The sequence below is a fragment of the Lissotriton vulgaris genome, chromosome 7, assembly GCF_964263255.1.
Source record: "Lissotriton vulgaris chromosome 7, aLisVul1.2, whole genome shotgun sequence".
Classification (NCBI taxonomy): domain Eukaryota; kingdom Metazoa; phylum Chordata; class Amphibia; order Caudata; family Salamandridae; genus Lissotriton; species Lissotriton vulgaris.
In genome coordinates, this window is record NC_141695.1 from 1,738,568,936 (window position 1) to 1,738,590,327 (window position 21,392).

The 21,392-nt window shown below is 44.4% G+C and overlaps 1 protein-coding gene across 1 annotated transcript in view; it reads left to right on the forward strand.

Annotated features, from left to right (window-relative positions):
* The window catches only part of LOC147706528 (alpha-2-macroglobulin-like protein 1), a 268,374-nt gene that overhangs the window by 78,642 nt on the left and 168,340 nt on the right, over nucleotides 1-21,392 (forward strand). The window contains exons 12-16 of the mRNA XM_086932997.1: nucleotides 1,629-1,859; nucleotides 2,584-2,647; nucleotides 2,882-3,027; nucleotides 7,446-7,595; nucleotides 10,387-10,593. Coding sequence (XP_086789123.1) covers nucleotides 1,629-1,859; nucleotides 2,584-2,647; nucleotides 2,882-3,027; nucleotides 7,446-7,595; nucleotides 10,387-10,593 — 798 coding nt within the window. The remainder of the gene's footprint in view (nucleotides 1-1,628; nucleotides 1,860-2,583; nucleotides 2,648-2,881; nucleotides 3,028-7,445; nucleotides 7,596-10,386; nucleotides 10,594-21,392) is intronic.

Below are 21,392 nucleotides of genomic sequence, written 5' to 3' on the forward strand. Positions count from 1 at the left end.
TCAGTGCCTTTCTAATTACTTTTAAATACTTTGGGAGGGTGGAGGGGCTGGCTAACTATGCTCTGTATGGAGTCATAGTTTTGCCTGAACTCCGCTTTTGCAATGGAACGGGGAGTAGGCAAAACTCGCAACCTCCTCTGGCGAAGCGTAGTTACCCGCCTGGGCTTAGAAAAATAAGACGACCCTGCAGAGAAGACAGAGGATGGCCTGTTTCCAGCTTCTGTGATCTTACAACCAGTCTTGCAACCAGCAACATCTGAAATCCCTGGGAGGTCTGCTGCCTTCGAAAAAGACTCCAATCTTCCATGCACAGCGGGCCTGTGCTGAAGAAACCTACTCCAAGTACTCCGGATCCAGGTGGATCTGCGTCTCCTACTCACTCTGCATCTGATGCCCACGACCTGAGTATGAGTGGTTCACCTGTGCAATGAAGTCTCTTGGCGATCCTGACCTCGTATCCAGTGTTGTCTGACCTCTCCTTCCCTCCACAAAGGTACCTGCATTGTGAATTCAGAGGCTCCTACCAACTGCGACCGGCTCCGGTAAGAAGGCTCCAAAGTCGAAAGGCACCCCTGCTTCCAAAGCCCCTGGGCCTTGGTGAGATGAACCGATGGTGCACTCTACACCCCAAATTACCTCTGCTGTCGTTGATCTCCCTCTTGTGACTAACGGTGCCACACCTGCAGCCTCTTGTCGAAAGAAGAATCCCTATTGAAAAGCATTAGCCTCTGACGTCGAATTGGCACCCTGCACCCGGCCGCCCCTGTGCCACTTGTGCTGCATGTTTGGTGCTGCTTTGTGGCCCCGTGCTTAATCCAACCCCCAAAGCTTGGCCCTTGCAACCAATCTACTTACCTGCAAGCAGTGTGGCTCTAGGCATCCCTGTCTCCATTGGAAAGCATTGGGTTGAACTCCGATTTTGACCTCAGCAACCTGGGACTGTAAGTTTGATACTTACCTGTTTGACCTCAATATATTGTTTTCTCCATAGGATAACATTGGACTGTGTTGAAAAGTTTCGAAGGGTCGATTTTTGGAAGTGAAAATTATTTTTTAATTAAAAACATACTTACCTAATCACAAAGATCGTGGTCTTAAAATGAAATACAAACAAAGTATATTTTTCTAAAATTGATCTGAATCTCCTTCAGTGGTGTGTCCATTATTGATCATTGTTGTGCAATAAATGTCTTACACTCCTCTGCGTTAGGCCTCAGGCTGCTCACCCACACTTCCACTAATAGAGCACTTTGGGTTTCACATTGAGCCCTGTACACTTTTGCGGAACCCCTGGTCTCTGTGCACAGTATCACCACCTAGTGGACATTGAGTAGCTTGGTGCACTTATAACAGGTATCTATAGGTTTGGCAGAGGACTAAAATATGTGTCAATGCTTTCACAGGTTTAAATTGGAGATGTTGCACATCGGACCAGGCAGGAGAGCCTGTCCCTGCTTTGCAGATGTAGGAAACTGCATCTTCCATTGCATCTGTTACAAGGCCTTGGAAGTCCCAGCAGTGTAATACATAGTGCCGCCCACTGAAGTGCATCACTGGTAGTTCCTACATATTCACAAAGTGCAGAGATGTTAAGTATCTAAATATTTTTCTTCTTCTGTTCTATGTAGGGGAGCTTCAAGCTGGAGCCGCAACCTTGGGAGTATGGAAAAGTGTTGCCCCGCTATCAGGATGCCTACCTACGGCTGAAACCCTTCTATTCTAAGAGTAAGAGCTTCCTGAAGATACACTCTGCACGGGGACAGCTGCCCTGCGGTCACACACAGGACTTGCAAGTGGACTACATCATCCAGCGAAACGAGCTGCATGAGCATGCAGAACACATGGACCTGTTCTACCTGGTAATGTCCTGGGAAATATATTTGATGAAATGGGGTTGAATTGAGAGATGAGGCTGACACAGGGAGATTGTGGTTTTATAAATGAATAGGATCCACAAAGCTGAAAATATAAGCTGTAATGCTGGTAGCCCACATAATTCCCTGTCTTTCTGTGAGGTGTGGGAGCTAAAGTCTGATTCTATATCTAGTAACACAGCCAGTGGCACACAGATTACTAGGCTTCACTGTTGCTTCAGTTCTTGTCTTCTCCCAAAGGTCCTTAACTAACGTCATACCCTGACTAGCCACTAAACGACATTGCTATCTTAATTGCTATGTGGTTCATGCAAGATCTAAGCTCAAACTGCTGCTGCATTGTCTCCTCCCTCCATCCAATTCAACACTCCTAATATCCACTAGATGTCAATTGGCCCCATAATGCAAGGTGCACATGAGGGCTTGTAGTGTATGAGTGTCTGAGATGGTTGCAGGTCTGGTAAGGACCACCTGTTTATCCTTTAAACCTCACAAATGACAGCTTGAATAGTCAGTCATGAGACCTTGTGTGAGTTGGGTAATGGACATACGTGCATGTGTCTGATCATCTGGTGATACTAGGCCACCTCAGTCAAGTGTCTTCAGGGTTCATCTGGGCCTGGAAGCATAGTCCTGGGGTCATCAGTAACCTGTATCATGGCTCTCGCTACCAGAACACCGATGCTGACTAGTTCAATCCCTCCCCCAGGTTTCATCCAAAGGAGGAATCATTCACGAAGGAAATAAGAAGATAGCAGTTGACAAAGAGCATGGTAGGTATTTTTGCCTTTTACTCTGTTCACTGTTGTGAGCTCTACACAGCTCCCTTCCTGCTCTGACCCCACTGCGTCCTGACTGGACAGCGATAGAAAGCTCCTTATTGAACCGATCTATGCACTTCTCCTCTTTACTTTGTGCATAGTCCATTGTCTCTTATGATTATCCCTTGACTGAAGATGACCATCTAACCACCCCCTTCTCTTTTATCTTCTCACTCCTCATCGCAGTTCTTAAGGGCACCTTCTCCATTGAACTTCCTATAAGCACAGAGTTCGCACCGTTGGCCAAGGTGTTGGTCTTCACCATCTTTGAGGACGGCGAGGTCGCTGCTGCCACAACTAATCTCAACGTAGTGAAGTGCTTCAAGAATGAGGTGAGCACTCCGTGCCTTTCCTACACCACACAATAAATGTTACACAACTTTAAAATGTTGCTAATTTAGTAGATATGTTAACCACACTTTACAAAACCTCGCCAAAAATCATCTTATCGAAACAGAAACTTTGAAAAAAATTGAGTTGATGGGTAATGAGAGGAGGTGATCTACACAGTCTACCTTCTTTGTGATGTAACTTATAGCCTTTCCAAAAGGGTGGTGTGGGGAGAGGGGGGGGGAAGGGGGGTTTGTGTGGTCAAAGCACTTGTAGATGCAGTCTCACCCGAGGTCTGTTATTCTTAACTCTATCCTCACTTACATCAGTGTCTAAGATATTTTAGGTCTATCTTTTACAGCACACTTCTCAAAGAGACTCACTATATTTTAGTATGCATACCATGGGCTTTGGTACCTCCATTGTTTTTTGGATTAGCCTCTATTAGCAAGGATTGTCATATCATGTATCGGCTCAGCCAATTGGAGTATGTCTCGTTCACATGATGCTTTGGCTACTTAAATTAATCCTTCCGCTTCCAATAGAATGCTTGCTTTGCAAAGCATTAGGGACTACTTCAACACAGGTGATGTTAAAAGTAGTAATTCCATTATGATACACATGCCATAACAGGTTTCATTATGGTTCAATTCAGGGATACTCCATTAATCCACATGGACAAGTACGAAGGTGAGTCAGTCCTTCCACTAATTGAACTTATGGCATTCGGATCATGCACAAATATTGTCAGCAAGCAATTAATTCAAGGCCTCAATCTGTTGCCTTAATTAAATATTTTTCCTGTTCCTTTATTTGTGCAAATAGTCATTATTATTGGGGCAATGCTGACTGAGTACTACAATTAGGTTATTTTCTACTTAGTATCAAAAGAAAGACAAATGGAAGCAAAACAAGTTTGTGCCCATCATTGTCAGCCTTTGGCCTAACAGCTTCAAAGTGGAACACAAAGTGGTGCACTCTGAGCTGGAGCACATCGCTTCCCAAACCATCCACTCCCAAGCATTTTTTTTTTGGTAAATAGGCAAATAGAACAATCACTTGATTCCTGATTTAGACTGGCTGATATCCCTTCCGTCTTATCACAAGTGCATTTGGATGTAGTAGTCTTGTAATTAGGCATGTAGTACACTTGTAATAAGGTGGAAGTGATATCGATCATGTTTGTAATAGAGTCCTGTCCGCCAAACAGTAAATGATGCCCTTAGTTACTCTTCAATTTCAGAAAGCCAGACATCCACCCACAACACAAGAAAAACCAGTACCTCAACATGGCAAACCTCCACCCACAACACAAGTAAAATCAGCCCAACAAGGCACACCTGCCCCACAACAGAAGTAAAACCAGCACCACAGCGGGGCAAACTTCCACCCACAACACAAGTAAAACCAGCACCACAACAGGGCAAGCCTCCACCCACAAAACGCATAAAACCAGCACCACAACAGGGTTAACCCACACCCACAGCACAACTAAAACCAGCACCAAAACAAGGCAAATCTCCAACCACAACACAAGTAAAACCAGTACCTCAACAGGGTGGACCTCCACCCACAACAGAATTAAATCAGGCCAACAACAGGGCAAACCTCCACTCACAACACAAGGAAAACCAGCACCACAAGAGGACAAACCTACAACGACAATACAAGTAAAACCAGCACCATAACATGGCAAACCTCCAACCACAAAACACATAAAATCAGCACCACAACAGGGTTAACCCAAAGCACAGGTAAAACCAGCACCACAACAAGGCAAATCTCCAACCACAACACAAGTAAAACCAGCACCACAACAGGGCGAACCTCCAACCACAACACAAGTAAAACCAGCACCACAACAGCTGGTTGGTTACACAGTCCTCTCTTCCTTTCTTTGCCACATGAAGATGGCAATAAACTGAAGTCTCCGAAGATGCCTGGCTAGCCTGTACCCCTCTCAAATAGCAAGCCCTTGCAGTGCGTCCCTTTCTTTGCCTGGCAGTCCATGCAGAGGGAACAGGGGTGTAGTTTGGGTATTGTTGGGGAATTTTCTGCTGTCTGAATTACCCTGGTGAGATCAGAACACCCCATGCCCCCAATGGGGGTCCCCTGCTCATGGCTATGGCAGAGCACCAATTTCTGCATCTTCTCTTGCAGTGTGCTAAGAGACATTTCTATTTTACATGCAAACCAGATACAAGTTGGGATAATGCAAGGCAAACCTTTGCAAACTCCCTTGAAATGGATGAGATATTCTGATTAACTAACACATACCTTGGCACACTGGGTGGGTGGGATCAACTCTCAGTGGTGCATAAGGCTGAAGGACTCAGAGGCCTGAATGGCCCACTTTACCCTAATTGTTATATTTTACTACCCAAACAACAGTAATCGGATGCATTTCTTTTGCATTTCCTTGCTTTCAACAGGCCCCGTGCTGCAACACTACAGGGCAAGCAACATTAGTCGAATCACCAGGGTTTAAAGAAGAAGGCCTACATTATTCCAGTGAAATCTTCTTTTTAGACAACATTCTCAGTCAGGCAAATCTCAAGCAATAATTTCCACAGGCTCAGTGTTGGATATTAACACCTAATTTGCTCAATCTCGGTTGTGGGAAGTTCTGTGTGCCCAGAATTGCAGTATTGCACTTACCACATGCAATCGTATTTTGGATGATAAGATTTTAAGAGCCTTGTGATAGCTACTGACAATTTCACCAAGAACAGTTATGGTCAATACTAGGCACCCATTAACAAGAATGCCCATTTTCATGTGCCTGCTAACAAGTATTACCAGTATCCGCAAGCACCAAAAGAAAAAGAGGTTGGCAGTTTCAGATCTGGAAGAGATATTGCCAGTTCCCACAGTACCAGGTATCCAGGCATTGCTATTTGGGCATGTCAGTACAAGACATTGGCAGCTTCCAAAGGTATCATTAGCTCCCATGTCCATGAATGCACTCTAGCCCCAGCACCATTCCTTCTTTCCGGACAATTCTAGTGAGGCAGTGAAGACTCATCCTATGCCTCTTTTGGAGAAGACCTTTGTGCAGGAGTGGTGATTCCTGATCCATGTTTCGGTAGAGCAGCTCTATCAGATGCAAGCACACAGAAGGCAGTTCCTTGCCACCAGAGTGGCAACTGACCACTCACAAACTCCGGCAGTGTTCATGACAATAAGGGGGGTGGAGGACCCTGGCAATAAAGGCACAGCATCCAGACAGCTTTCCAAATCCATGCAGACACTCTAATTTAAAAGGTTGGCTAGGATCAGACACCTGCAAAGGTATGGGCAGGGTTCTTTAGGTGAGGTGTTTCAAAACCCATTCCTTTTTGTGGTTTTCACAAATTGCACATGGAGAGGTTATTTGATGACTGTTGAAGGATGATTCTCTTATAGAGGCCTAAGGTATGGGATCTGGATCTGCTGCCTGTCTGGGAGGCTAGTGACAACTGCCTTTTCATGAGTCCTGGCGAACATACCTCCACTGTTGACCACATCCTACAGTGTTACTTTCTCAGTTGCCTGTACTTTGCCAGCGCATCACATTGAGAATCGGTCAATTTTAAAAGTTTCCATGGTTGCTTATTGACTTGGCTTCAGACCACAGTAAACAATGAGGACAGCTGATGTTGGCATATCAATGCTTCAGGTTCACCCCCAGTTAAGCAGCCTTTGCTCAATTGTGAAACTGATGCTCTTGTCCTTAGTTGTTAAAGCAGTAGGTGTGTGGCCAAGTCTACGCGTACATATTCTTTGGAGTTTTTGGGATCGGATACGCACAAAGGAGTCCTGGGTTGGTGTCTGGCGCAGGAGAGGCCCAAAGTCTTTCCCTGGCCAACAAGACCTTATAAGGTCAGCCAGGCAGTCAAACGTAGTTTATTTCAGCCTTTGTTGGGGCGCTTGCATAAAGACATCCTTAGAGGTACCAGGAAAAATGTCTTGCTGGGAGCATAGGACAATTTTAAGGCCAATCATTGCCATGCAAAAGCCACAGAAGACTACTGAGACCTGCTTAGAAAGGATGGGAGGTAGAGGAAAGGGAAATAGGCTCTAAAGTTAGTGGTCAAGGAAGAAACAGTAGGATTGAATTGGGCCTGGATGGTCAATGGAAAAAATGCCCTTTCCATGATGCTCAACCCTTCAATCCCAATGAAAGATCAAGGTATCTCAGCGGTAGTATGAACTTGGTTGACAGTACTACCTTTTTCATTATTTTTGGAAGACCTAAACAGCAGCATTGGGGCATACATATTGAAATAGTTGTTATTATAAATATTATGCTTAAATAACAGTTGGAAAATACGCAGGTTGATCGACCATACTTAAGGGTATTGGGAATCTAATTTGTCATATTTCTATTTTATGCGGAGGCAAAGGGACGCCTCTTGACTTCTGTGTTGGGTTTTTGTAGGTGACCTTGGGATTCTCTCAAGAAGAGGCATTACCTGGGGCTGATATCTCCCTTCACCTGCACTCGGCTGCCGGCTCTCTATGCGCTGTCCGCGCTGTGGATAAGAGCACAGTACTGATGAAACCCAAGGAGGAGCTCACAAGTGAAAAGGTGAGTAATGCTGCTGCTCCAGCCCAACCTGTTGGCACTGTCAACAAAAGATACTGAATTCAGAAAAGAGGCCATGAGCATATTATAGGCATAGGGTTGAAGTCCGCAACAAACACCATGGAATTCCATTCTTCGCAGACCTCCATCCCTCTGAAGGTGTTGGGACACTTGCATTTAGAATGGCTCACACCGGAGGTCATGATTCCTCTACCCATGAAAGCTATTGCGGAGGATCCCACATCTCAGAGGAACAAAAGGATGCATTCTCACTAGTTTTCAGGCTAGAAGAGAAGTCCAGGTCTCTATTTTATATTGTAATATGGCAGTAAATGGTTTATTTGCCAAATTGACCATCATATATTCCCTAATTTCCACCAGGATAGTTGAATAGCACCAAAAGACAGACAGGATGCTTGCTTCCATAACTCCACCTGTACATCACAGCAGAATGTCCTCTGTTATCAAGTAAGAGTCACTCATTTGGTCTGCGGTCAGTACCTTGAAGGCCTTCCAAGTCTTTGACAGTAGTATGTTCTAAGTGCCAATAAAGGCCTAACTTTTTTGAATATATGATGTCACTCAAAATCCCTCAGGGAAAAGCATTGCTGTTATTCAGTTACCCATCTATAATTTTATACGTTCCCTTAATCTGACATCCTTTTCATCTTTCATCACTCCCATCCCTTCTCCTCTGTTAGCACAGCAGTCTATTAGATAAAAAAGTCACCATTCAGTTTAGTCAGTTCCATGAGTTCCTTCAGCACTCTGTGCAAAGTGTATATAAAACAAACAAAAATTGGTTATGCAATATGTATTAATATTGATTTTTATTTTTTTATTAAGCACAAACAGTGACCCAGAGAGTTATGGTGGAGCTAGCGAGTCACCAATATGTCAAACTAACCCTACAGACTGCTGGTCAAAATGAAAAGTTTGGGCCAAATATTAAACCGTGTCCTAAATTATGCATAACTGTATTGACTCCTTGTGACAAGGGAGTTGCAAACAAAAATCCATCCATCTACTCAGCTGCAACAAATATGCTAGACAAATAAGCAGCTGCAGATTTTGGATTACCTGAAGGTGCACACATCGGAAGTCAGAACTGCAGGAAGTGGGGACCTTGATCATAGAATGCTCTCTGTGCAATGCACATGGATTTAAAACAAAAGATGTTCCATAAAGGGCGGTCAATGAAGATTGGGAGAGTGGACACAGGGTCCATTCATTTAACCAATGTCCAAAACTAACCTGGCTGCAAAACTGTATTGTCTGCAGGATCCTGGTTAGGGATTGAGGCAGACCAACCTATAGAGACTTGCCATAGTCCAATAAATCCATAAGTTGCACAGTCAACCGTTTCTTTGGGACCCTCAATGCAAGAAGCTGTTGATTGATTAGTTGGAGGCTTTAAAGTCATACTACAGTTGATACAATCTCAACCTCTTTCACCATCGCCTCAGCTGGCAGAGGGAAACGTTTTATAGTAGTCCTCCAATGATTGGACAAAAGGTAGTTTTTACTGTAAACTCCTAGGACCTCTGCATTGCACCGTAACTTCTACTCTTTCAATCATTTGGCTATGTCCATTAAAGAACACCGAAAGCTCTCCTGGACAGTTTCAACTGAGGCCCTGCCCTCAGCTCAAAAGATGAAGCCGGTATTGTCCACCTATGGAAGAACGCAAACTCAAAGAAACTAATGATCATAGTTGAAGGTCTAACATTAATACTCATCCGCAGAGGGCTGATAGAAGGAACTGGTGCTTGTTTTGTATCCTTAAAGTGGGATCTGTGATTCTCCAAGGTGACAGCTTAGGTCCTATCTTTCAAAGCCAGTTTGGAAAAATTCCTCTCACTTTCCTGTATTGATAAAAGGGAATGGTTGGGAGAAGGCATACAAATCCAGAAAGATAACCGCATTGTCAGCAAAGCTGGCCTACTTGTGTTTAAGGCTAAATGAAGATAATCAAAGTTGCAAATTTGCTGTTTAGTCTGAATCCGGCCTGCACCTGGTCAAGTATATTACTGTTTTCCAAACAGCCTGGCAATGGACAACATTGCTCTTTGCAACTTGATGATTTCTAAGAGAAACTTATACAAAATACATGGTTCAGACAATGGGCCCAATTCACAAGAGTAATCTGAGACAAAATCAAAACGTTCCTACTTTTGGTATACACAAAAGGCATTTAGTAGCAGTAAAGTTAGGATTCCTAACTTAAATACTACTAAACAGAGACAAAATCCTAACTTTACGACTTTCAGTATTCACAAAAGGCATTTAGTAGCAGTAAAGTTAGGATGTTGTCTCAGATTACTTTTGTGAATCAGGCCTAATATGTACTTTTAAAATAGAAGCATAAAATGGAAAACACTATCTTTAAATGGAGAAACAAATTGACAAAAGTTTGAAGTGATTAACTTTAGTATAATGAACAGAAAACTATTGCTGTTGTATATTGGACACTGAAGTGTACCAGACAATGCATATTGCAGTATTCTAGGCTTTTAATGTTAATTTGGGAGCCTGTAAATTAAAATGATCTTTTAAAGACATGTGTTGCTGGGGTCTTGTTAATAACCAGCCTTTGATCATATCTCCCTGTACTTGGGACCTCAATAAAGCATTCATCTTTCTATCATTCTGTTCATTATGTCACTATAAGTCCTATAATGAGTCTTGGACCTGTAATTCATGGCCACTCACCTTTTACTGTACAGATTTTCTTCCCAGAAAAACATCTGTTCTATTTTTGTCATAGTGAGTTCCATTATCTCATCTCCTTTAGGTGTTCAACATGATTCGGCCTAGATTATTTGGGGGTTACCCTTACCAAACAAAGGACCCAATGGAATCGCCCGACCCAGACTACCCTTTCGTCCCTGGAATTATGCCCCGTCCTGCTGATTTGGGTCAACAATTATCATCCCGGAGAAGGCGCTCCAGTATGCCATGTAGACGTCAGAGGGACCCTGACGTCTACAGCTTGGTGCAGGTAAGTTGAGCGTGCACTGTGTAACTTCACACTTTCACTCATGTCAAAGCCCTCACTGGGTGAAAGGAGCAACTTCTACTCTAACAAACACTGCCACCCACAAATGGAGTCTTGAAGCCTTCACTGAGCCCTGGGAGCAGCTTGTACACTGACACACACTGCCACCCATAGAATTGAGTCTTACAGCCCTCACTGAGCCCTAGGTGCAGCTTGTATACTAACAAACACTGCCACCCACAAATAGAGTCGTACAGCCCTCACTGAGCCCTGGGAGCAGCTTGTATACTAACAAACACTGCCACCCACAAATGGAGTCTTACAGCCCTCACTGAGCCCTGGGAGCAGCTTGTACCTAAACTTGACATAGCTCAGCTCCGATCGTAATGTCAGCGGCATTGAATTCCAAAGTGATGGTCCAAGGAATGAAAAGGACCTGCCACCCATGCGTGACAATCTAAACTTTGGAATTTCGAAAAGATTAGCCATAGAGGACCGAAGAGATCTGGTGGGACGATAGGGGCGCACTAGGTTTTGCAGGTATTTGGGGGCGTTATTGGTGAAAATTCGGTGCATGAAGCATAGAGATTTAAATTTAACTCGGTTCTCGACCTTTAACCAGTGGAGCTTTCTTATGTATTTTGTAGTGGGCTCCGCAAAGGGAATTTTGCATAATAATCTTGCTGCTGCGTTCTGAATTGTCTGTAATCTACGGACTGTGATCTTATTTGCCCCCAGATACAGAACGTTTCCGTCGTCAAGCCTTGATGTTACTAGAGCATTGACAACAGTCTTTTTGGTGTTTTCAGGTAGCATCCAGCAGATCTTCTTTAGCCATTTAAGTATGGTGAAACAGGTAGCCGAAGTTTTCACCGCTTGTTTGTGTAAATTGAGCGAGTCATCAATGATGACGCCCGAATTGCGAGCATGTGTAACAGGGGTGGGGGGGGGGGGTACCCATTTCAGATGATCAATGTTGAGGGCCCCATAGCCCTTTGTTCTTTCCCAGCAAAATTAGCTCAGTTTTACCGCTGTTCAATTTAAAAAAAATGTTGTTCATCCATTCTGAGATTTTACTTGAGTCCGAGATGTAGCGAGGAAGAAGTGTTTGGGTCAGCTGATGTAAGAGAGAAAAGCAGCTGGGAGTCGTCTGCATACCAAAACATAAGCAGTCCTGTTTCCTCCACTATTTTTGCTAAGGGGCTCATCTATACATTAAAGAGTAACGGACTAAGAATGGATCCCTGTGGTACTCCATGTTCGAATGACATGATATCAGAACAGGCGGTTTGTGAAAAAATTTGAAATGTGCGGTCTTTCAGTAATGATTTTATCCATTCGAGAGCCGCGCCCCTGATGCCTATGGAATGGAGTGTCTGGGCGAGGACCACGTGCGACACGGTGTCGAACGCCGCGCTGAGGTCAAGCAGCACAAGTGCTACTGTTTCGCCCTGATCAACCAAACGGCGGATGTTTTCGGTGACGCCCAACAGGGTGGTCTCGGTGGAGAATCCTGAACGGAATCCCGACTGATGGGAAGGTAGTAAGTCGTGAGTGGTGATAAAATCAGTGAGGCAACGGTGGACGTGCTTTTCTAATATTTTGGCAAAGATGGGCAGCAATGAAATAGGGCGAAAATTGGATGGCTGATTAGGGTCAGCTCCGGCTTTCTTTAAAAGAGGATGGATCATAGCGTGTTTCCATTCACTGGGTACAGTTGCTTCAGTCAGTGATGAGTTCAGAAGATCAGTGATGGTTTCAAAAACCCTGCCACCCATAAATGGAGTCTCACATCCCTTATTGAGCCCTGGGAGCAGCTTGTACACTAACAAACACTGCCACCCACAAATGGAGTCTTACAGCCCACACTGAGCCCTGGGAGCAGTGTGTACACTAACCCACTGCCACCCACAACTGGAGTCTTACAGCCCTCACTGAGCCTGGAAGCAGTCTGTACATAATTTTATCACCCCCGAGTGCAGAGAGCAGCCAGTGCATCATATCACAATCTTATCTAAAGAGTGCGAATGCGCACAGTGAGTGTTGGGAGTAGTGAGTGCGCCACTTCACATTCTCACCCACAGAAAGAGTGTAAATGTCCTCACTGAATGCAGAGGGCAGACCAGTGCTTACTTTGTAAATCAATAAGTGCCAGGGCCCAAGGCATTGCTCAGGGGTCGTGCAGCTTACACTACCAACTGTAAAGGCCGTCCTAAAGTTCCTACTAAGCATCACACTCCTATTAATGTGACAGTTTGGACAATTTCAGGCCACCCAAAGCGGTAAGAGTGGCCTGAACGCTATAGAATAGTTTTTTAAATATGTATTTATTTGTTAAACTGATGTAGTCTGTACAACAATAGACAGATAGCACCACCAAGCTATCATAAGTAAGTGTGAGTGCCCAGCACCTGCAAATACCGGCACAAATGAAGCATTGGAGAAGGCTGAACACTTCCTCCAACTGCTACCCCAGAGGGAGTGTTAAAGTCCACACTGAGTGTAGAGAGCAGTCTGTACATCATATCTCGTTTTCAACTTTCGAGGGCCCCCACAGACAACAAAAGCCTCAGTGAGTTGAGGGAGTGCGTTGTGCTTCACCTCACATTCTCATCCTCAGAGGAAGACTAAAAGTCCTAATTTAATGCAGGGGGCAGTCTGAAAATGTTCTCACTGTTACCTTCTGATGGAGCGTTAGAGCCCCCACTGATATCAGGGTGTAAATCTCTTCACACACTCAACTCTCACTGAATGCAGGGAACAATCTCTGGATCTCCTCCCTTAGTTTCCTCTCACTACATGCAGGGAGCATGCTGCCCATCTCATTACAGTCAACTTTTGCTGAAAGCAGGGATCAATCTCTATATCCCTTTGCTTAGTTAACTCTCACTGAATGCAGGGAGCATTCTGTGCATCACACAGTCAACTCTCACTGAATGCAGGGAGCAAGATGTACATCTCCTCACGCAGTCAACTCTCATTGAATATAGGAAGCAATCTCAGAATTTCCTCGCTTAGTCAACTCTCACTGAATGCAGGGATCAATCTCTGCATCTCCTTGGACACTCAACTCTCACTGAATGCAGGGAGCCAGCTGTACGTCTCCTCACACAGACAGCTCTCATTGAATATGGGGATCAATCTCTGCATCTCCTCATTATGTGGTAAATAAAATTACCGGACTATTTTTCTATACATTAAATGACAATGAGGATAGCTCAATCAAATGAGAGGCAGAGTCCGTGGTATCTGAGTCATACGGGCTTTAATGAAATGCCTCGAGGCATGGGACATCGGGTTCCATCACCACTAAGGTTCAGGAAGGGACATTCAACATTTTATTAACATCACACATTATATATAGTAAAAGCATGTAATTGAATCGAATACAGTAGGCGTAACAGGTGGAAAAAGAGAGATAAGAACACATGTGCGTAACAGGAGGCGTGTAAGAAGGCGTACACGTAGGCGTGCACTGGGCATGTCAGAGAAAACGTCACAAAAAACGTCACAAGTGGGTGGATGCTTGGAGAAAGTTTGCAGAGTCAGCAGAAACCTTTGGCATTACATGCGCGCGCAACTGAGCATGACGTGTAACTGGGGAGAACTGGGGGCTTGACTTTAGCACTAGTAGAGGAGACTAATGTCTGAGATGTCAGAACGACCTGTACCTATAGCATATCTGATATCTTGTGTTTAGAGGATGTATTATCTGAAGTAAAAGGTCTCTCGGGCAGAGGCCTTTCAATACTGGATGCTAGTGCGTGCATATGGTTCTTCATGAAATGTACGGGGGCCATGGGCCTACCATGGTAACGGGTGCAGTAAATTACTTGCATGGAGACAGGATGGCAGGGCCCTTTGCTCTGCAGCCGGGAATATGTTTACCTATTTCACTAGACTGGAATGTGTTTTCGCAGAGGCTGAGCAGATAACTGTAGGCAAAATATCGTCTTGGCAGGCAGGCCAGGCCGAACCGGGCACTTCTCGCTGGGCAGGATGTAAGGAAAAGGTCAGGGATGCATACCTAAACTGCAGCTTTCAGAGGCAGAAAGAACTCGGAGCCTCAATTAAGGGCCTGGCTCGGCTGAGCCAGAAAACATGGAGAAAACGTGTGTTTTACTCAAAAGTGTACCATATAAAGACGTTGGCACCATAGGCCTAGAAGCCTAATTAACGTGATTTTCTTGAGGAACTGTATAATTGACATGTTAACGTTGGAGGCAAAAGCATATGCGTCTTCCTGGCAGGCACGAAAAAAAGGAATTACATGACATACATGGGACACGTGTGTATGAATGGGGTGCGAGTGGGGGACACATTGGTTACCTAAAATTTCTATTACCTCATTCCCTCCTTGGCCCCTACTTCACCCTTCAGGATATATCTATTCTCATGAGACCATCTATCTGTTCATATAACATCATTTGCTCATCTTTTATCATTCGGGAACGGGAATATGAACTTGGACGGGGAATACAAGCTGTGGCGCACAAGCCGCAAATCGCTGGCCCACATTGTAGACAGAGACAACAACTGAATAGAATAAGCAGTATTATTCCTAGGAATGACAGTACTTTCCATCCCCAGGCGGATATCACACTCCAGAGCCAACCGGACCAAGTCCAGGTGCCTGGATTCTGGTGTATCAGGTGAGCAATTTCGTGGAGCCTTGTTATGGCCTTATATACGGAATAAACACGCAACAACTGGATCCGATCACTCTACAAGCCCCGCCCCTATCGGCCAGGATGACGTCAAGGACAAGGCGATTTTGAAGAACAACAAGTCTCATAGCAGACTGCTCTTCGGTCAGGTTACCTAAAGCAGAAGTAGTTTCGTTCACTACCGCTTCAAGGGTTCTTGTTAACCTGCGTATTATTTTACTGTTCTGGACAGGACCTATGAACCAGAAGTATCCTCTGATGTAATCCTTATACTGTTCCCATGCTGATTCGGAATAATCAATAACAGGAGGAAGGTCTCTTTTATGTCTGACATGCATAAGACGTGAATTTCGATGATAATCAGGTGGGGCTAGAAAAACAGGAGGTAATAGGAACGCGATATAACACGTTCCATCCCAATCAGGGGGCAGATGTACATAAGCTGTCTCACCACAAATAAAATAAGAATGGCGAGAGGCTTTGAAAGTAGACTTTCCTTTATCACTGAATTCGACCACAGTATTACAATCACTGTGTCCTAGATGTACTGAACCATTCTTTCTAACGCATAATTCACCTTTCACTGGTAAAACTGTTATAAACGACAAGTCCGAATTAGTCTCGGACTGGACGTTCAGGATCATGAGATTGAGGGAAAAGTTACCTAATTCATATACTTCATTTTCTAGATCGGTCCCTATCCTTTGGGGAAGACCGTCTGCGTCTGGGAAACATGCTTTATTCATGACTGTATTCAGGTTTCCCCATATCCAATTGCCTTGGGAAACTTTGGACTTACTGTCTAAGGAAGACATTAAAGCAAACCATGCTCCACATGAACCATTATGTGTAAACGGGAAGGGAAAGAGGGGCAGAGCTCCCTTGTATTTCTGATAAGGTGGGAGTCGGCCACATACCCAGCAATTCGTGGCATTGCTGGTCTGGTGAGTATGGTGTAACATACGAATGAAGGTATTGTTGCGCATTGCTAATCGATAGGACAGCTCATGAGGGGGCAGGTCGCTGAAAGTGTGCTCTACAGAGTCATTAGAGAAAGTATGTACATGTGAACCAAAAGGAGGGAAGAAAACATGTAGCATAAAGCTTATGCATATAATCGTAATGCTCAGAATAAACATGAAAATTAACGTAACAACGCATCTGCTATGCAGATTTTTGCAATATTGTTCTCTCTTTTCGATATGCCTATCTCTCTGACTACTTGGGTCTATCTTATACATGTCAGAAACCTGTCTAACCGCTTCACCCAGGGGGGGACTTAAACAATTAAACGCTGTCTGACTTACTAGACCTTAGCTTTGCTCGGTACTCCTGTTGCGGAGTTTTTTCTAGCAGGGGGAGTTTAGAGTCAGTGTCTGGAACGGGGCAGTCCTTGAGAACAGTGTCTGGACACAGTCCATGAAATCGTTTTATGTGGCTGGAATGGAGCCACCCTTTTCTTCCTTCCAGTTTCACCGCGGTCCTCGTGGTCATCAACACCAGCTTCGGCTGCTTCCACCTGGGCTCCAGAGGGCTTGTGCGATCGAAGTTGCGGACGTAGACAAGATCCCCTGGAACGATTTCATGCGGTTTCACTTGGGTGTTATCCGGGAAGGCACCCGCGACCTGTGAACGACAAGATAGTAGTGCAGACATCAAGGAAGCTAGGTAATCTGTCAGCATGTTACTGTCGACATCCGTTATTTTACGAGGCATAGGCGTACCCCACATATTGGGAGGTCTGCCGAAGACTACCTCATAGGGAGATAGTCCGGTTCTGGAATGAGCTACCATACGCATGTAAAAGAGGGCAACTGGCAGGGCTACTATCCAATCTACACCTTTTTCTGCACAGACCTTTGCTAATCATGTTTTCAGAGTCGGATTGTGTCGCTCGACTAAACCCGCGGCTTCTGGGTGTCGTACACAGTGAAATTTCCATTGATAGCCTAACAGGAGTGATACCTGTTTCATGAGTTCGGACGAGAATGGCTGTCCATTATCTGAGTACACGACACGGGGCAAGCCGTATCGCGGGAAAAATTCACGGACCAACTGCTTGGCAGTGGTCACGGCAGTGTAATCTGGGACTGGGTACGCTTCTGTCCATCTGGAAAGGGCACATACAACTACGAGGACATACGTGAATCCTCTACATCGGTCCATCTGGATATAATCCATCTGGAGGACTTCAAAAGGATGGTCAGGAGGATGGAATCCACCTTGTTCCACGGGAATGCCTTTGCCTGGATTGAACTGACAACAGATCATGCAGGTACGCACTTTCTGTTTTGCTGCTGCACGTAAATGCTTGTTGGACCAGAGATTCTGTATGCTGTCTAACATGGCTTTTTCTCCTAAGTGTGCTGGACTATGTGCTGTATTTATGATAACTTGGACCATAGAGTCGGGGAGGAACCATGTGGCTCTACCCTTCGTCATCCATCCCTGATCTGTCTGGATCCCTCCTTGTTCAGTCCATTTCTTGATTTCGTCTGGAGTAGCATGTGTCTGTATGTCGAGTACGTCTAGAGTGGGATCCTTCACTGTCATACAATGTGTCTGTGATGATACTTCAGTCATTGTCGCGTCAGTCGGTATATCGGTTTGAGTCTGAGCTGTGAGTTTAGCTGTTCGATCTGCCAGGTCGTTACCCTGGGAAATGGAGTCAGTAACTTTCGTATGTGCCTTGCACTTTATGATAGCAATGGATGCAGGTAAGTGTATTGCTTCTAACAGAGCTTGAATGAGGGGACCATGCTGTATCTTGGCGCCATGAGAAGTTAAAAAACCTCTTTCTTGCCAGAGGATACCGAAGTCGTCAACAACTCCGAATGCGTACTGTGAATCTGTGTATATGTTTACTTTCAGGTTCTTGGCTCGTATGCAGGCTTGGGTCAGAGCGATGAGCTCTGCTGCTTGAGCGGACAATGTGTCAATACGATGCGATTCTATGACTTCAGTTTCAGTGGTCACTGCATATGCGGCCACTAACTCTCCTGTGCTTGTTCTCATACATGAACCATCCACGTAAAGTGTCAGGTCTGGGTCGGGTAATGCAATGTCTGTCAAGTCTTGTCTGGGTTTTGTTACAGTATTAATGACTTCCACACAGTCATGTGGTGTCGGGTCAATTGTGCTCGAGGGTAACAATGTTTGAATAACAAAAGAGGGTTTTGACTCAAAACTCAGCAAGGCTGAGCCAACAATGAACTGAGGAAACAACAAACTTGCCTATGCTGAGAAGCTATTTTTTAGAGAACAACCGTTGTTGAAGCATACATGAAAAAATAGCATGAACACTTGCTTTTTGAATTGCAACTTTTACTTTAATTCTTTTCTAAAGTCTGTTGTGATTATTAGTCTTTTTTATCTTTTTAGTGCATGGGAGTACAAAAACATGAAAAATAATTATACATTTATATACAAGCAGAGAACAAACATTGGTATGTACATAGTTCAGACAAACTCACACTCAACACATTCTTGGCCGTCCAATCATAACAAAACAACATTCATACTGGTCCCAGTGTCATGAAACAGTTGTGTAAATACAAAACAATCTTATTTGCTGATTTTTTACACGTTAATCAAACTTTTTCAAAATTTGACAAAAAGAAGAAAGTAATCTTTCAATTAGTTGACACATTCCATATGGAAAAAGAATGACAAGGGACCGGGTCGGGTCAACGCGTTTCGAACCCTATAATTCTTAGGGTTCTCTTCAGGACCACAATTTAACTACAAAGAAAGAGGAAAACAATCGTCACTAACCAAAACCTAAGAGATCGACGTCTCAACCATTGTTCAGTTTCCCTCAGCCTACCTCAACAAGTGGGTCAAGGCTCCACAGAAAGCGAGAGGAGACAGATGCATTCCAAGTGGAGGGGGAGCGAAAAATGCTGAAAGAAAAAGAAGGTGTACTCAATCTCACTGTGCATTTCACTCATTACTGTGCCTAGGCTGGTTTGTGTCAGAGCGGGTCTGCGCGCTTACCGTCAATGCGGCGCGTGTTCGTTCAAAGGGTGCTTCCCAGTCGGGTTGCGCTCGGTCCGATGGTACGGTTCCGGCGTCACCAAGGCTGGGGAAAGAAAATGCGGAGATCGCGGGTTACCGTCAAGCGTGAGTGGTCGCCTGGGCAATTGCTAAATGTCGGCGCTCACTGGCGCCCAGGTGTTATGCTTACCGTGAATTGTGCTCCGGTTCTAGAAGTCTGAAATTATTCGAAGTCCTCGCTCCTCACCCTGCAGTCAATGGCGGGTTACTGAAGCCTCACTGCGGTGTAGCTTATGGGTGTGGCTTCGCCCCGAGGGGTGTTGGGAATTGTAGTGCTGTTGATGATGTACCAGAAGGATTATGGGAGATGAAGTCCTCTTTCCAAACTCAAGAGTTGGTTTTATAAATTTCAGAGATTTCATTTAATCCATTAACCGCTGTGTCATATTTCATGATCAGCAGTGCTTCTCTTTGGTTCAATCTTGTTTCCAAATCGCCCCCTCTTGGGTCATTTTCAATTTTGGACAACACAGTCCACTTGAAATTGTTTTTTGTCATGTTTCTGAGTCAACCAATGATGTACTAAGGGCGCATTCTCAACTTCTCTGCGCAGCCTGGATTTATGCTGAGTAATGCGTTGCCTGACCTCTTGGGTTGTTTTCCCAATATATAACTTGGGGCAGGGGCATAAAATCGCATATACAACATTCCTTGTTTTACAGTTAGTGAAAACTTCATGCTTCCAGTGGATGTTATTGAACGAGAACAACGTCTCTTCTATGGTTTCATGACAACAAATACAAGTTCCACATTTATGGTGTCCTTTAGTCTGTGGAAAGCCAAATAGACTTCTTAGAGTCGGGGATTTTTCAATGGGTAGGGCTGCCCTCACGATATGATTAGCCACGCTCTTTTCTTTTTTGAAAGCAAACAAAGGCGGATTCCTAAAATCCTCATGTAAGTCTTTCACTAAATGCCAGTTTAGGTTTATCAACTTCTTAAGTTGATTCGCCGCAGGGCAAAAAGTTGACACACACACCACTCGATTTTGCTCCACTCTAGCTTTCTTCTGCATTAATGTCTCACGTGGCGTCCACCATGCTCTTTTAAGAGACATTTTTAATAGTTTCTTCGTATATCCTCTTAGGAGAAGCCTCTCCTTGAGTAAATTTGCATGCTCGAAATATTCCTCTTTGCATGAACAATTCCTTCGAATCCTGAGGAATTGTCCAAATGGTAAATTTTGTCTCAGACTTCGCGGATGGTTACTCGTGAACAACAATGCTTTATTTCTATCTGTCGATTTCCTAAATAAAGTCGTTTCAAGGCTTCCATTGCGAGGTACAACTTGTACGTCCAGAAATGTGATGAATTGGTTGGAAGATGTACAATTAAACTTTATATCATTTGTACGTCCATTAAGCCATTCAACAAACACATTGAGAGTTTCAAGGTTCCCAGTCCAGATGAGAAAGACATCATCTATATATCGCATGTAATGCGAAATCTGGTGACTGAAGGGATTGTCATTGTAAATGAATTTTTGCTCGTAGAGACCCATGAACATAACCGCTAATTCCGGGGCAAATGGACACCCCATAGCTACTCCCTTCACCTGAAGAAAGTATTCGGAATTAAAAGTGAAAAAATTCTTTTTCAGTGCGAAAGATGCCAGCTGAAGGATAAATTCTGAAGGGACCTGACACGGTCTGTCACGTGTGTCTAGGAAGAATGAAAGTGTCTCAAGAGCTTGATCTTGGGGAATCTGAGTATACAGCGAAACGACGTCTAACGTCAGGGTAACAATGTGGCAGGGTTTAAAGTGTTGCAACGTCTGATCTCTATGTGTGGCTGAAACAATGTCAATTCATATCCTGTCAATCTTGCTATGGTCAAGTGTTGTGTCTGGGTTCGGTTCAGAAGAACTTCCACGGAGTGTGGAACTTGTACTGTCAGGGGATGTCCTAACACTATTGAGTCGCTTTGTCTGATTGCTAGAGCTGTTGCTGCAACTGATTTCAGGCACGCAGGCAGAGCCTGGGCCACTGGATCTAATGTACTAGAAAAATAAGCACAAGGCTTATGTTTTCCTGCTTGATCTTGTGTGAGAACGGATAATGCTGTGCCATCGCGTTCAGT